At 36.1% G+C, this 15,842-nt stretch overlaps 1 protein-coding gene and 1 long non-coding RNA gene across 5 annotated transcripts in view; one reads left to right on the plus strand and one right to left on the minus strand.

Moving 5' to 3' along the window:
- Positions 1-15,842, plus strand: part of RSF1 (remodeling and spacing factor 1) — a 124,297-nt gene that overhangs the window by 54,294 nt on the left and 54,161 nt on the right. For all 4 annotated transcript variants that reach the window (XM_074335718.1, XM_074335720.1, XM_019726392.2 and 1 more), the window contains exons 3-5: positions 4,549-4,641; positions 5,827-6,032; positions 13,659-13,813. In XM_074335718.1, the coding sequence (XP_074191819.1) occupies positions 4,549-4,641; positions 5,827-6,032; positions 13,659-13,813 (454 nt within the window). The remainder of the gene's footprint in view (positions 1-4,548; positions 4,642-5,826; positions 6,033-13,658; positions 13,814-15,842) is intronic.
- The window catches only part of LOC141572218 (uncharacterized), a 73,496-nt gene that overhangs the window by 12,308 nt on the left and 45,346 nt on the right, over positions 1-15,842 (minus strand). The window lies entirely within an intron of this gene.

Genomic DNA, 15,842 nt, shown 5'->3' on the forward strand with positions numbered 1-15,842 from the left:
AGATGAAGATCCTGAAATTCAGAGAGATAATTGACTCCACAAGATCACACTGCTGATAGGGAGAGCCACGATTTGACTCTCAGTTTATTTGATGCTAAAGCCTTATTGCCCTTTATATCTAGGTGACTAATAAAGAGCAGATTACTTGGAAAGAGGGACTTACCAATCATATTCTTTCCATTTTATGTATATGGTTAATTTTACCTATAAATATAAAATAGCTATGATAGAGATTTTATTTTTCTTCCTAGACTTACTTATGTGAGTTACTTTCAGGGCACTTTTTCCTTGACTAAGACTTCAGAACAGGCTACTTTTGAGAATAGCTTCACAAATTTTTGACGTGTAAATGTGCCTAATTTATAGGTTAACTGAGATTACAGCTGCCTGTCCCACTTTCTATATAACTCTTAATGCGTTCTGATAGGCAGTGTTCTCAGATATCCCATCATAATAGTAAATTAGTAGTTATCCTGAGCTCCTTTAGCAGGAGTTAATAGAATCTTATTTATCCTGGTGTCATGTACAATGTCTGGCACACAGTAAATTCCTAATGAAATGTTGTGGAATGAACATTAATTAATGCATGCGTTTGCCCTGGTCAGTTGGTGGGGTTTTGGTGTTCTTTTGATTTCCAAAACCATGTCACTTGAGAAAACTTGCCATTGAAATATTTCCTGTATATAATTTTTAAGGAATTAAAGAAACAACCTTTCTATATAACTTTCTTTTTAAAGATTTTTTTTATTGGGGAAAGGGAACAATGTGTATTTCCAGGACTTGATTGGGGAACAGTATTTTTCCCAGGACCCCTCAGCTCCAAGTCCAGTCGCCATTTTCAATCTAGTTGCAGGGGGCGCAGCCCACCATCCCATGCAGGAGTCCAACTGGCAACCTTGTTGTTAAGAGCTCGTGCTCTAACAAGTGAACCATCCGGCGGCCCCTTGACAGCTCAGTGGCAGCTCGTTGTCTTCAATCTAGTTGTGGAGGGCACAGCTCACTGGCCCATGTGGGAATCGAACCGGCAACCCTGTTGCTCATAGCTTGTATTCTAACCACCTGAGCCATCCGGCCGCCCCTCTATATAACTCTTAATGCATTCTGATAGGCAGTGTTCTCAGGTATCCCATCATAACAGTAAATTATCTTAGTAGTTATACCAGAGAACGTTGATACAGTAAATATTTATTGAGTGTCCACTATCAGCAAGGCCCTCTGTTTGCTAGGTACTGTAAGAAATAGAAAGATGAATCAGACTTTCTTTTGCTTTCAAAAGTCTTGTCATTTTACAGGATACCCATCTCAAATGAAACAATTTATGTGAAAGTTTTATCATGAATATTAAAACTATATATTAAACATAAAACTTGTTACAGCTTTTGTAAGATAAATGCACTGGCAATCTGAATATGCCTTCTCTTGAATATCCTCTGCCAAGCGTAGCTCAGGCTTCATCACCTTTCTCTTGAGTTGTTGCAAAACAGGCTTTAGCTGGTCTCCTTGACCTCAGACTCCATCCTTCTGTCTGCCTTGCCCAGTGCAACAAAACTATTTTCCATCAGTACTTCCAAATGCGTGTCGAGTCCCCGTATTTACAAACCATGACCTACCTTCATGACCTTTTCTGCCCGCTCCCAACCCCAAGCGCTCATGATCTAGGGCTTTACGGTTCAGCATAAACAGCTCTTCTAGTCGCATTGACAGAACATACCATCATCATTCACATCCCCATTGCTTTGCATATTTTGTTTTTTTCTTCCTGAAATGCTCTTTAACTCTTTGTCTGGTAAAACCTCATTCATCCTTCAGGTCCTCGCATAAATGTCATTACTTGTATAAACCCTTCTTTAGTCTCCCTTCATCTATTGGCTGAATTCGATTTTCTCTCCTCTGTATTTTTGTCCTTCTGAAAGAATATTATATACAAAACAGCTGGACATGTTTAAATAGTACGTCAGGGAGACTTGGTAAGATGTAATTTGAGTGTAAAATAATGGAGCTAGATAATTTATAATCCTCAGACTAGCCTTTGCCCACAGCTCAGTTGGTGATAACAGACCTGACTGGTGTCTTAAATACATATTGATTTCACCACAAATGATTAGAGATATAGTAGTTCTTACTTCTCTCCTTCCTTGGCTAAAGCACATACCTTCCTGAGGATAACAGTACGCCCATCTAAGGCTTATGAGAATTGATTAAGTTAATATTGTAAAGCAGTTAGAACAGTAATTGGCACATAATAAACATGCAATAAATATTAGCTGTTATTCTAATAAGAATTTACAGTGTTCTTTAGGATGTGTTGTGTTTGCTATAGCAATTATTGGGGTTAACTAAAAAGAGTTCTTTAAAGTTAGGTAAAAGCACTATTTTTAAATGTCTCTCCATTATTCGTCAGGTACTTGTTTTGTATTGCTCCGTGTCTCATATTTTGTCACAAGCGAGGGATACGAAGATGAGTAGGCACAGCCCTTGACTTCTCGGAGCTCAGCCATAAAGTTCTTCTTAAGTCAGTTTTGATAAGGTTTGAGTAAAGTCTGTGTGATCCAATGGTAAGATCTCTGAACCAGGCGTCATAATCTTCGAGTGTCAGCCTAGTGACTTTGAGCAACATGCTTCTTAGATGTCTAATACCTACCTCAAGGTCATTAGATATAAAACAGATCTCTTGTTAGCTCCCTTCTGTCAGGTATTCCCTTAATCCCTTAGTTAAAAGCACTTTAATCCTTCCATTTGTTTAAGCCAAGGAATCTAGATGTCACCTTTGGTTTTTCTTTCCTGTCACCCTCCACATCTGTTCTATCAAAAGCCCTGATGATTGTGCCTCCAAAATACAGCTGCCTACTTCTTCCTGTTCCCACTATTCCACATAATGTGTCTTCGTCTCTTGCCTTCAGATTGGTTTCTTAGCTTCCCTTCTTTCCCGTCTGCAACCCATTTTCCACACTGGCCATTTTTGAAACATAAATCATCAATTCCCCCATTTAAACCCCTTCATTGGTCTCCCATCATATTTGGTATAAAATCTTAATTCCTTGCCCTGGCCTATGTAATTTGGGCCTCGGTTACCTCTTTAACCTTATCTTCTGCTACTTTTCCCCTTATTCTCCTTCATTTACTCTGATCTTTTCTCTGTTTTTCTGATACGTCGAACCTTAAGGCCTTTGTGCTAGCTTGTTTCTTCTGCTTGAAACATTACTGCTCCAGGTCTTCTTGTGGCTGATTTCTATTTTATGTCTCAACTTGTTGTGTCAAATGTCAACTTTTTAATGAGGCCTTCCTTGAGCAGCCAATCCAGAGTAGTACTCAAAACTATCACATTATTTTATTTTCAACATAGCATTTGTCTCTACTTGAAATTTTCTTATTTTTACCTGTTTGAATATCTCCTAGAATGTAAGCTCCGTGATGGCAGGTTGTCTGTCTTCACCACAGTATCCCAGCTCTTTGACTAGTTCCGCCATGGAGTAGGTACTCAGTAAATGCTTGTGGAATCACTGGATAAATGAATCTCTCTAAACTTCATGTTTCTCAATTGCAAAATAAAAATTTCTATCTAAATGATATACAAGGAATCCTCCTGTCAAAGATAAACAAAACCAGGCACTAGTTAAAAGCAATAAAGACAAATTTTATTGAAGTTGTTAGGTACTTAATATCATTTTTCATGTCTATTTCATAACCTTTAAGATCAGTGTTATTGTTGCTCCCCTTTCATTGCTGAAGAAACGGGCTCACGGAAGTCATGGAACCCATGGCATTTTTCTGGATGAGTCCCTATCATTAAGTAGAGTGGTTATCCAAATCTTCTTTCCTCAGCTTAAGTGGATCTGGTTTGCCTGAAATGCTTGTATATGGAGAGAGGCCTAGAAATTTAAGTTAATGCCACATTATAGAAAGTCTCAAATGCCAAGCAATGGAATCTTTACCCATAAATAGAAGAACTTTGAGTTGGAGAGTGGCTTGATTAAAAATATGCCTACCCAGGCCAGTATGGCCGAGCAGATGGCCGTGTGCAAGAGGGCAAGGAGCTGGAGTTCTTCTAATGAGGAAGATCACAACCCGGAAGGCAAATAAATCCTTCTCCCTCCTGGCTTAGCCCATGTAATAAAGGTATTTATTGTTCTAAAAAAATAAAAAATAAAAATATGCCTACACTTTGGCATGTTTTTTGAGTCTACTTCTAGGCATAGAAATGAATAAACTTGTGTTTGCCCTCCGGGAACTTCCAGACCATTTTGAGAGACACAGTCAGATAATTATTGCATTTAGGAAAATGTTTCACAAAAGAGTGTATAAAATTCTTGAGCAGAGGACAGAGCTGCAGAGATCAGTGTTTACCCTAAATTCAGTCATCAGTCAGTAGCAAACATGTCTGGTGTATTTAACTAGTATGTATTTTAGGGTAGAATTGGATTGGACTGTGTTTGGTATAAACTTTTTCCTTTGTACATTATCAAGAACAGTTAACATAATTAAACAACAAAACTACCTATGTAAATAAAACTTACTTTTATGTATTAAGATATTAACTTTCTCTGACAGATATGCCAAGAATTTAATAGCACCTGGGCATGGGAAATGGAGAAGAAAGGCTATCTTGAAATGAGTGTTGAATGCAAACTAGCACTCCTAAAGGTAATAAATTTATTATTTGTTAAAATTATTTTAATTTAAAAATTTACTTTTGACTCCTGGTTGAATTAGAAAATAACTGGAAAGTAGACATTTTTATTGTTTCTGGAAAAGGACAATAGATTTTCTCATATTTTTTTGTTGACAAAAACAGTCTATTCTTTAAATGACTGTTGATTGTTTTTCAGTACAGAAGTATATCTAGCTTTAATGATCTGTGCTTGTAGGGACTGTTGTAGAATGGGCAAGCAGTTGGCCCAAATTGATGTTATTCATTATTTTCAGCCTTCGCAGTCATTGTTAGCACATACTATAAACTGTGGTTAATCTTTTACTGATTTACTGAATTAGTAATTTGATAGTTTTCCAGATGATAGGGGCATGCTATTGTGTGCATAAACTCTCACGTAACCAACCTATGGATTAAAATAGGTCTTCTCAAAGTGGATTTATTTCCAACCTTGAATTTCTCTTTCTCTTCCTACCCATTTCACAGTGTTGACCCTAATTATTAGCAAGGTGGCAGCATAATGAAGGAAAAAATACTCTTCACAGAAGAGAGACTACTTGGCTAGATAACTGGCAAAGAGGCTTTCATAGGAACTTCATGTATTATCTGCCTGGGCAAAGAGGCTCAGGGAAGAAACCTGACTTAATACCCTAATCATATACAGAAATGTATAACGAAAAGTTAGGTCCTTCAAATAAGTCACGTGAATATCTTTTTATTAAGATAATTCTGCAGAGGCAGCTATCCACGAGACTTCCCTTCCTTGAAAATGCATATGTCTCAGGCTTTCAAAAACAGCCATTTCGAGAATAATATTCATCTAAAAGCTTTAAGAGAGAAAAAAATCATTGAAAATTTCATACCATGAGACAATTTGGGAGACTTTATTACAAACACACTCAGTGCTTTTGATGTATAACTTGATTTTTCCGTCATTGGTTGCTTTAAACCTGTAAATTTATATAATACTAATATAAAATGTTAAAATTTGTCTTTTAAATTGGTTCCTCTAAGCAGGTTATACAGATGTGGGGAGAAGATGGTGAAAGATGAATAAACTACATGTGTTCTTTCTGCTTCTGTCCCTGAATCAGTTATATGGTTGAACATATCACGTTTACTGTAATGGAGAAACATTTATGTGGAGTATTTCAAGCCATGTTATGACTATTTTCCAGTACCTCTGCGAGTGTCAGTTTGATGACAATCTCAAATTCAAGAATATTATCAATGAGGAAGATGCTGATACCATGCGTCTCCAGCCCATTGGCCGAGACAAAGATGGCCTCATGTACTGGTACCAGTTGGATCAAGATCACAATGTCAGAATGTACATAGAAGAACAAGACGATCAAGATGGATCTTCATGGAAATGCATTGTCAGGTATCTTTTCTTGGAAACTTTTTACATTTATTTGTTTGTTCCTTACTTTGATCTGTTCTCTACTAGAATATAGTGTCTGAGTCTGGTATGGTCCTTTTTTTGTGGGGTTGAGCCTTATGTCCAGCACAATACCCATAGTAGGCACTTAATTCATTATTTGTCAAATAAATAAATATATTTAGTAGTGTGGTCCGTATCAGGACACATACCTTGTACTTAAGGAAGCCAGAATCTGATGAAGGATAACGCATTGATAATATGCACCAAAAACCCCATTGTTACACAAAAATACAAGTAAAGTATTGTGTGGTTCTTATTTAGCTATAGTTTTCTGTTAGGATTATCTACTTATTCCTAATTATTTGAATTTCTCCAATTCATCTTAATGCTTTAGTATATTTTTGATTTCTACTACGTGTACATTTCCTTACTGGGGTTCTGAAGAAATCTGAGAAATATTGTGCTTTTTTGCCATAGTCCTTTTTAAAAAATCTTGATTTCTTATTTGTATCAACAAATATATTTCAATGTAAACGTTTAACGTAAAACCTTAAAATAACAAGTCTTTTGTTTTTTTCAATTAATAAATGACATTGGGACTGTTATTCAGAATCTTTGTGTCTCTAATCTGTTTCTGTAACTTAATTATGTAGAATCTGTTTCATTAATACCCAGTTTATATTAATTTTGAAAATGTCAGAGAATCTACAACTAAAGTAGGGAAAACTAATAGATACATAACCATTGGCTTGTGAAAAACTACTTTGTCTTTAACTCATCTGTTTTTGCTTGTTTTGAATTTTAGCAGATTTTTGTTACTGATTATTTACTAATTTTGAAGAGGTAATCCATAGAAATTTAGAATATTTGGGTCAGGGAAGCTCAACTTTCATTCCCTAAGAATAAATGTGAATTGAATGAGCTCATGGGGAATTTTCATACTACAATATCGTTCTCCATGTAGTTAGTTTACTAAATGGAGATAAACAAAGTAGTCCTGAAATAAAATTTACTCATCACCTCTCCTTCTGAATACATGCATCGAGGCGGTTCTGGTCATTATGTTTTAACACACTTCTATTTCCTATATCGAAATAGTTGTTTAAAAGATACTCTCTCCTACTTTGTAGATGAAGAAAGCATGACAGAAAAATAATTGTGATTATTATTCATTGGTCATACGTGGCCTAAAACAACTTCCATTGTACACCATTTTAAGTATATACTCTAATGCATGATATGAGAGAAAGCATTGATCAGAAAGAGGAAAGGGCAAAATTCCATTGATGTATCTTTCACCTCATCTCATCCTTGATCATTTTTCCAGGTTTTATTCCCCGTACTTCTGCCTTTTTAAAAATCTTCCATGTACAAAAATCTGTTTATGATAAAGATAAAATGGTGGATGTGGCAGTTGTTCAGATGCAAATGCTTACATAGAATGCCTGAACACAGTTTTCTCATGTTAATAATCACAGATTTCTTTAGAGAACTGGTGCCAGGTTACTTTTAGCCTTTTTGAAGAATGTCTATGAACATGTGAATTCCTATCTGCAAATGTACCAAGCAGGCTGTTTTTCCCAGCTACATAGTATTATTTGTGACTTTTAAGAAATCATTGGGTTTATTGACTCTGATGTCAGGTAATTAAAGCCAAATTCTGAACACCTGATTGTCACACTATCATTTCCTGATTCGATTAAATTAATACATTTATATTGCGTTCCTACTTCTGTAATGGGAGTATATGGGAAATCTCTGTACCTTCTCCATTGTGCTGTGAACATAAAACTGCTCTAAAACAGTCTTTTTAAAAAATTTCATGCTGTAACACCGCCATATTCTTAAAACTTCTATTAAATAGCAATTTCCATGTCTGTTATAAAATTCATAACATAAATATTTATGAAGTAGGTAGATAGGAAGTAGTTAACCAATATATATAATTATATTTTAAGTTTAAACAAGATTTAGTAAGTTACTTACAAAAGACTAAAAGTAGTTAAATTTCATTGAACCATGTGAAATTGACAACATTTTAACCTTCAAAAGTGGAAGTTTTGTATGATTTAACCAAGTGTTTATAATAGGTTTCAGAAATATAAATGTTTAAGTTCTAGCCAGTGTCCCAATTGTTTCCATTAACATTCAAAACAGTATGGCTATGGAAGAATAGTATTTATTACAGTTATTTTGTCTCTTCTTTAGTCTTCAATGAAGAGGATGAAAGTACAGAAAAATACTTTTTACATCTGATCAAATAACGTTTTATAAGTGCTTATTAATTTACATCAGGGGATATGTTGAGAATTTACTTAGGAATGAAAAAAATAAGCAAAACGTTAACACCACAAAGTGATAGAATTTGGTTATTAATGATGAGAGAATTTTAACAAATCTTAGACCAGACTGCATTAGGTGATTCTTGAAAATCAGAGAGGGTGTCCTGAAAGTGCTTTTATGTTCAGTCTGCTAAGGAAGATAAAGTTTTATGCAGAATGTTGAACGGTTACTTTATAAAAATATGTACATATGACCGTTTACATGAAAAAGTGATCATTATTGATCAGAAAATTCTCGTTTTAAACCATAATGAGATTGTAGAGGAAGAAAACATTTCCCTTCTTCCTGCTAGGTTCTAGGTTCTTTAGCTAGTCTAATAATGGAATTGACATAATACAGATTAACAAGAGGAAAAAAAATAAATTTACTTTTGTACATATGGGAATCCCAAAGATAAGATGTGAGGCTCAAAGAAGTGACCAAAGTAAGTAGCTTTTATACCTTTTAGACAAAGAACGGATGCATTTATGAATAATTGACAAGACAAAGAAGTTTGGGCTTGCAGTAGTAAATTATTGAGGAAGTAACAAGGCTTGTTGATACAGTCTTCCCAGCCTTGAATTCCCTCTCTCTGATGGCAAGGATATCTTTCTTGGAGTAGGTAGGATATCTTCACATGAGAGATTTATTTCTCCTTTTGGGGGACAAAGGACTGTGAGAATATTCTTGTCATCTGTTTCTCAATTTTAATTTAAAATAATAAATAAGCTAAAATGGCACATTCTGGGGTGGCATTTTCAGCTCCCCTTCAAAATATCACTTTACCTCCGCTAGAATGACTAAAATAAAAATGACTTACACACCAAATGTTAGCAAGAATGTGGACCAACTGGAACTCTTACACCTTGCTGGTGGGAATGTGAAAAGGTATGACCACTTTGGAAGGCAGTTTGGCAGTTTCTTCAAGTGTTAAACTGTTACCTAACAATTTCACTCCTAGGTATTTATCGTAGAGAAACAGAAACACATTTACAAAAAGCTTTGTGTGATAATATTCACAGCATCTTTATTCGTAATAGTTTTCATACCCGGATTACTGCTAAGCAATAAAAAGAAGTGACCTGTGGTGCATGCGACTATACGTATTTGTCTCAAAGGTATTATGATGCATGAGAGAAGCCAAAAAGGACATATATTGTTTATTGCATTTATTATAAATTCTGGAATTAACTAAACTGATACATGGTTTCAATCATCAAAACTTTGTTTCCTTTTGGTGGAAGAGAGGGATTGAGTAGGCCAGGGCAGGAAGGAATTTTCTCTGGTGATAGTAATATTCCTTATCTTGATAGAGGTGTGGATTCCATGCTGTATACATTTGCCATGATGAAGTGAATGCTTAAGATTTATTCATTTCAAAGTATGTAAATTATACCTCAAAAATATTTTAAGAATTGGTAATTGTTTGACATTTTTAAAAAGCTGAATCCTAAATAGTGTGTACAGTCTTCATGTACTTACACACTCTCAAAACATTTCTGAGCCATATGCTACTCATATAGCAAAGTGATTGAGAGGGTGGTCTCTGAAGTCAGACTGTCTGTCATTCAATCCTGCCTTTACTATGTACTAACTGTGACCTTAGGCAAATTACTCTCTGTGTATCCTCACTTTCCTCCTGTATTAAAATGGGGGTAATAATAGTACCTATTTAATCAGGTTATACTGAAATTATATGAACTAATTTATGGAAAACTATTGTAGTGCCTGAAACATAGTAATCACTCACTAATGTTAACTTCTATTATTAATACTACTGCTTTTGACCCTATTCATTAACATCTTCTTTCAGTTTCTTGGCCCCACACTCAGTTAGCTTCCCTTTTTGTCTACTCAGTAATTTGGAATTATATGAAAAAGGTGGGATATTACTGGTGGACCCTGGTGCCATATATTACAGATTTTTACTAAAGACTTGCTATAGTCACAGTATGCTGTGTGCTCTGGAGGTGCAAAGACATGAAGCCATTCTTTAAGAAGCTCTCCATATTGTGGGAGAAAGATGCGTGGAAATACTAAATGCTAATACAATGTCATAAACGTGATCTGTGATGTAGCCCACCCGGTGTGCTGTGGAAGAACCAGAGGCCTAGCCCATACTTGGCAGAAGATGATGCGTGTGCTTGCCTTGGTTTTTGTCTGTGCTGTTTTTTATTGAATTGGACTATCAGCTCAGTTGCCTCTAAAAAGTTTAGTCCCTACCGCTAACTCTAACTAAATAACCCTTAAGAAAGCTTGGGAAAAATTATATTGCACAATATAATAATTAGGATGATATGCTCCATTGTTAAAGAGAACATAGGAAAAATTATATTCCATGATATAATAATTAGGATGATATGCTCCATTTCACCAACATCTAGATTAACTTCAGGTACAGATAAGGAAAATGCCAGAGTTAAGAATTTGTTAATAATTGTTAAGTCAAAATTGGTCAGTCTGCCAAAAACTGAGTTTCTGACCTTTCCATCTTCACCTGTTTGTCCCGTCTCAGTTAATAGTAGCCATATCCTTTCAGTTGCTTGGATCCAAAATCTTGGAGGTATATCCTTGATTTTTGTTTTTCTCTCACTTCACATCTCTATCAGCAACTACAGTCAGCTCTCTGTGCAAAATGTATCCAGTATTTGATGGGTCTGCATCCCCTTCATAGCTATAATACATTCTTGTCCAAGCCACCATTAATTTTAAAAATGTAATTCAATGATTTTTAGTATATTCACAAAGTTGTGCAGCCATCACCACTATCTAACCTCAGGACATTTTCCTCACCCCACAAAGAAACCACTGCACCCCATACCCTGTACACTAGCAGTTACTCACCATTCTTCCTTTCCCTAGCCCATGGCAGCCACCAGTCAACCTTCTGTTTCTACAATTTGTCTATTCCAGGCATTTCTTGTATATAGAATCATACAACATGTGGCCTTTGTGTCTGGCTTCTTTCAGATAGCATAATGTCTTCAAGGTTCATCTGTTTAGTAAGAATCAGTACTTATTCCTTTTAATGGGTAAATAGAAGTCCCTTGTCAGAATATTCCACATTTGTTTATCCATTCCGTGCTTGTCTCTGAAAGAAGGACTGGAGTTGGGTATGGGGAGCACATTCCAGTTTAGGAGAATAGAAGTGCAAACACCTGACATTCTAAGATAAGAGCATGGTGTTTTGGAGGGATGTATCTTGACTTAATACTCCTGAGTGAAGAAATGTTTTAGAGAAAAGCAAGCACTGGAGGAGAGAGGGCAGAACAACTGAATTGCTGTTAGAGTCTATAGTCTACTCTAAAAGGTCCTGAAGATAATGGTAAAAAACAAAACAAAACAAAAAATAGGTATAATTTGAATATATGTGATTTACAGAAATTCCTTCTGACTAGTTCAAATTTAGGATTAAAAAAATTATTTAGCACACTAAATAATTGTGAGATTAAACTATGCAAAATCCAAAGATGGATAGTTTTCTATTTTCATATAATAATGACGACATTAGTCTTGAGTTTTAACATAGTAGTTGGGTTAAAAGCCTTTTTTGTTGTTTATAGTGGAAATAATTGACATGAACTGTCGAGCAATATTGGCTCGCTTCTGATGTTTGGAAGCTTTTAAAAATAGGTATACTGAAAAACTTCAATACATTCTTCAGTTCCCAGCATGGCCTCAAAAAATAACAAATAGGTTGAGACACTTATTACATATGGAATTCTCAATGCAATATGAGAAGTAATAACATTAAGTAGAGAGAGCCTTAGGTTAGAAGCAGGTTGGTATAATGAAGTCAGGAGATAGAAACTTTACCAAAAATAAATTTATTTAATGTCTCTAGCTTTTAATTTTCCTTTTTGTAAAATGGAGGCAGGACCTGGGAAGAGCATCTAATCTGACCTTCTACTACTAGAGAATTAAAATCCCAAACTGTTCATTTTATTGGGTATGCTTATATGATATTTGTAATATGTATAAACATGTTTATTCATTTCATACAGATGGTTTATGATCTGTTTAATCCTTTGTGTTCATTCCCATACACAATGACAAAATGGTTGCCATTTTAATTTCTGAAAGATATCTATCAGTGGCAATTTCATTATTTTCCTTAAGAGGCCAATTTAATAATATTGGAGAGAATTCAGTCTTTTATAGATAAGGAAGCTGAGGACTAGTGAAGGTGTATGACCCGTTTAGGGGCCCATAGCCATCTAATTTAGGAATGGATTTTATACATTTGTTGATTTTTTTAAATTTTCTTTTTTTGAGCCTACTTCATAAAGCAATAAAGCAATCCCTGCTCTCAAGCAGTAGAGTTTAGCTGGGATGGAGGTGGAAAGAGATAGGATAGAGGGCATATGTGTCATGCAGATTAAGAAAACAAGCAATTTCATCTTAGTACTAATTATGTAGACTTAGAGGTGTGCACACAGTGCTTTGAGAACCCAGATGGGAAGCTCATGGTTCTGATTAATTAATTTAGTGGCAGAACTGGAGCTGAGTTTCCCAATTCTTAGTCCAGGGTTTCCTTTTTAATCTGCACTGTTACACATTGCTTATCTGAGCAGGAAAAATATCCAACTCAGTTTTTTTGTTTGTAAGAGGCATTTACATTGACTATACCACACCTCTGGTTTTGGTAGTAAAAATAGAGAATATATAGATTAGAATCTTTTTTATTTGGGATTTTCTTCTATTTTTAATTTAAATTGAATTCTCTTCCTGTAGTCGTAAACTATAACAACATCAGTAACCTAAATTCTTAGATTTTTGAATGTTTTAATAGAGCTGACTTTTTTGCCGTAATTACTCAGAAAGACCTGGATCATAACTTTATAACAATATCAAATGTTCCGTTCTCTGTAGGTGGAAAAGTATTATTCCCAAATGAATCAAAAACTTGAATCAGTTTGTTAAAAAGAAATGTTTCTTCAAGAAAGTTTTACATTGATTTTGTACTCCTTAGAGATTGCATGGTACTTTAAAAAATTATCAAACTTTGGTTTTTATTTAATTTGTTCCTACTGTTCTTTTCCGCCAAAGAGATTTGCATTGCCATTCTAATCAATAGGGAGAAGAGTCTAAGATTTCTCTTTGAAGAATAGTGTATTTTAATATGTATTCATTCCTAATACTTAATTTTAAAATTGAAGGTTAATTACTTTTAACTGCACCATGATTTGGATGTCCTTAATGTGTTTTTATTTATTTTTAATTTAATTTCTAGTACATATTATACTAAAGCTCTTTAGAACAGAAGAAAGATTTTTATTCTGTCTTATTTTTTCCCTTGTTTAGGAATCGAAACGAGTTGGCTGAGACTCTTGCACTCCTGAAAGCACAAATCGATCCTGTATTATTGAAAAACTCTAGCCAACAAGACAACTCTTCCCAGGGAAGTCCCAGCTTAGAGGATGAGGAGACTAAAAAGGAGGAAGAAACACCTAAACAAGGTTTTTTTTTGTGTGTTTTGTTTTGCTTTGTTTTGTAGTTTCTTCTCTTCTTTCACTCCTCCTCCCAACTATATAAATTGGAATTCTCTCAATTTGAAATATTGGAAGTCTTCCTGTGAAAGGAGGTTGATCTTTCTTTTATGAATGAAAAAAAAAATTAGTACTTTGCTCTTTCACGTTGAACATTTTAAAAAATTAAATAAAAATGTTCAGATTATCAAAACAATATATATTTTACTAATTTAAGAATGTGGGAGTGACGTCATCAAAATGGCTGTGTGAGGTGAGCCTCTGTAAAGCTCCCCTGGAATTTACAACTAATCAAACAACAATAACTCCACAAAGGACTCCCTGCACAGCAGACAGGCAAGACGAAGAGGCCCACTACTAAATTCACCTAAAGGTGGGCGAATCGCACCAGCGACAGAGGAGGGAAGGGAGAAGTGCTGAGACAGAGCCACGCCAGTGCAGGATGCAGACCTAGCTCAGTGCTCCGAGCTCGCTGCATCCCGGAACTACCGCAACTGCGGAAGAGGGAAGAACTCGGACTACTAGGGCTCTGCTTATGGCCCACAGGGCTGAGGGGGCAGAATGTAACACGGCTGAAGCCAACGTTCACGGTAGAGACCTCGGAGAAAAGACTGAGGGAAGAAGGCTGAAAACGGTGGTTTAAGCCTTCAATGCTGAGCAGAGAACGGAAGCCTTAGGCACTGAGACTAGCCGTCCCTTCCCTACCCTCCCAGAGCTCACCCTTCCCCCACCTGCCCGGTGATAGAAGCGGAACAGTAGCAGTGTAGATCAAAAGAACAGAATATTTGCTGTTCTGAGAACTGTGGACCGCGCAGACACAGATTCGCAGCCCATCTGGTTCCAGCAAAGGAGAGGGAGCTGTGGAAGCAGGACCAGCTGTGGTGGTGGTTTCCGCCATTGCTCTGGGCCACCTCTCACAACTCACCCCGCCCCTGACCACACCTATCTGGGCAGATCCCTGCAGGAGTAAACAGAACTGCTGAAACACGGGCTCTGTATCTGGAGCTGGAAGAGCTTTGGAACTTCAAAAGCTCTCTGCATACCCACACGGACACTGTGCCCTGTGACCCAGAGGAGAAGCCTGTAACCCAGGGAATCCCGCCATTGTGTGAGAAGCTGGAATAGTGCAGAGAAAACATAGCACTACCGTGTGAGAGAGAAAAAAAAGCCTGCAGTTGGAGAGAAAATAAAACATTCTACCAACAAGTACTGGAAAACAAATGAAAGACCTCTTCCTAGCAACCTGTTGCAGAAGCCACTCCTGTAGATGTCTAGGAAGAGAAATAATAAATCAGTCATTGCCATGAATAACCAAGGCAACAAGACAGCTCAGAAAGAAAGTGAAAAGTCTCCAGAAAAGGCACTTAAAGATATGGAAATATGTGACTTAAATGACAGAGAATTCAAGATTGCAGTTCTGAAAAAATGAGATGCAAGAAAGCACAGAAAGGCAGTTTAATGAACTCAGAAACACAATCAAAGAACAACATGAGCATTTTATGAAAGAGATTGAAATTTTTAAAAAGAACCAAATAGAATTTCTGGAGATTAAGAACTCAATAGAAGAAATTAAGAATGAAATAACCAGCTTAGGTAGTAGAGTTGACCAGATGGAGGAAAGAATCAGTGACATCGAAGATAGAAACCTGGAAATTACACAGATGGAAGAAGAAACAGACTTGAGACTTAAAAGAAATGAAAGAACTCTACAAGAACTTTCTGACTCCATCAGAGAGAGCAATACAAGAATAATGGGCATACCAGAAGGAGAAGAAAGAGAGAAGGGAACAGAGAATATATTCAAACAGATTGTTGATGAGAACTTCCCAAACTTGTGGACAGAACTGGATCCTCGAATCCAAGAAGCAAATAGAACACCTAATTACCTCAATCCCAACAGGCCTTCTCCAAGGCACATTGTATTGAAGCTGTCTAAAATCAATGACAAAGAAAGAATCCTCAAGGCAGCCAGGGAAAAGAAGACGGTAACCTACAAAGG

Source organism: Rhinolophus sinicus, linkage group LG06 (assembly GCF_036562045.2).
Source record: "Rhinolophus sinicus isolate RSC01 linkage group LG06, ASM3656204v1, whole genome shotgun sequence".
NCBI lineage: Eukaryota > Metazoa > Chordata > Mammalia > Chiroptera > Rhinolophidae > Rhinolophus > Rhinolophus sinicus.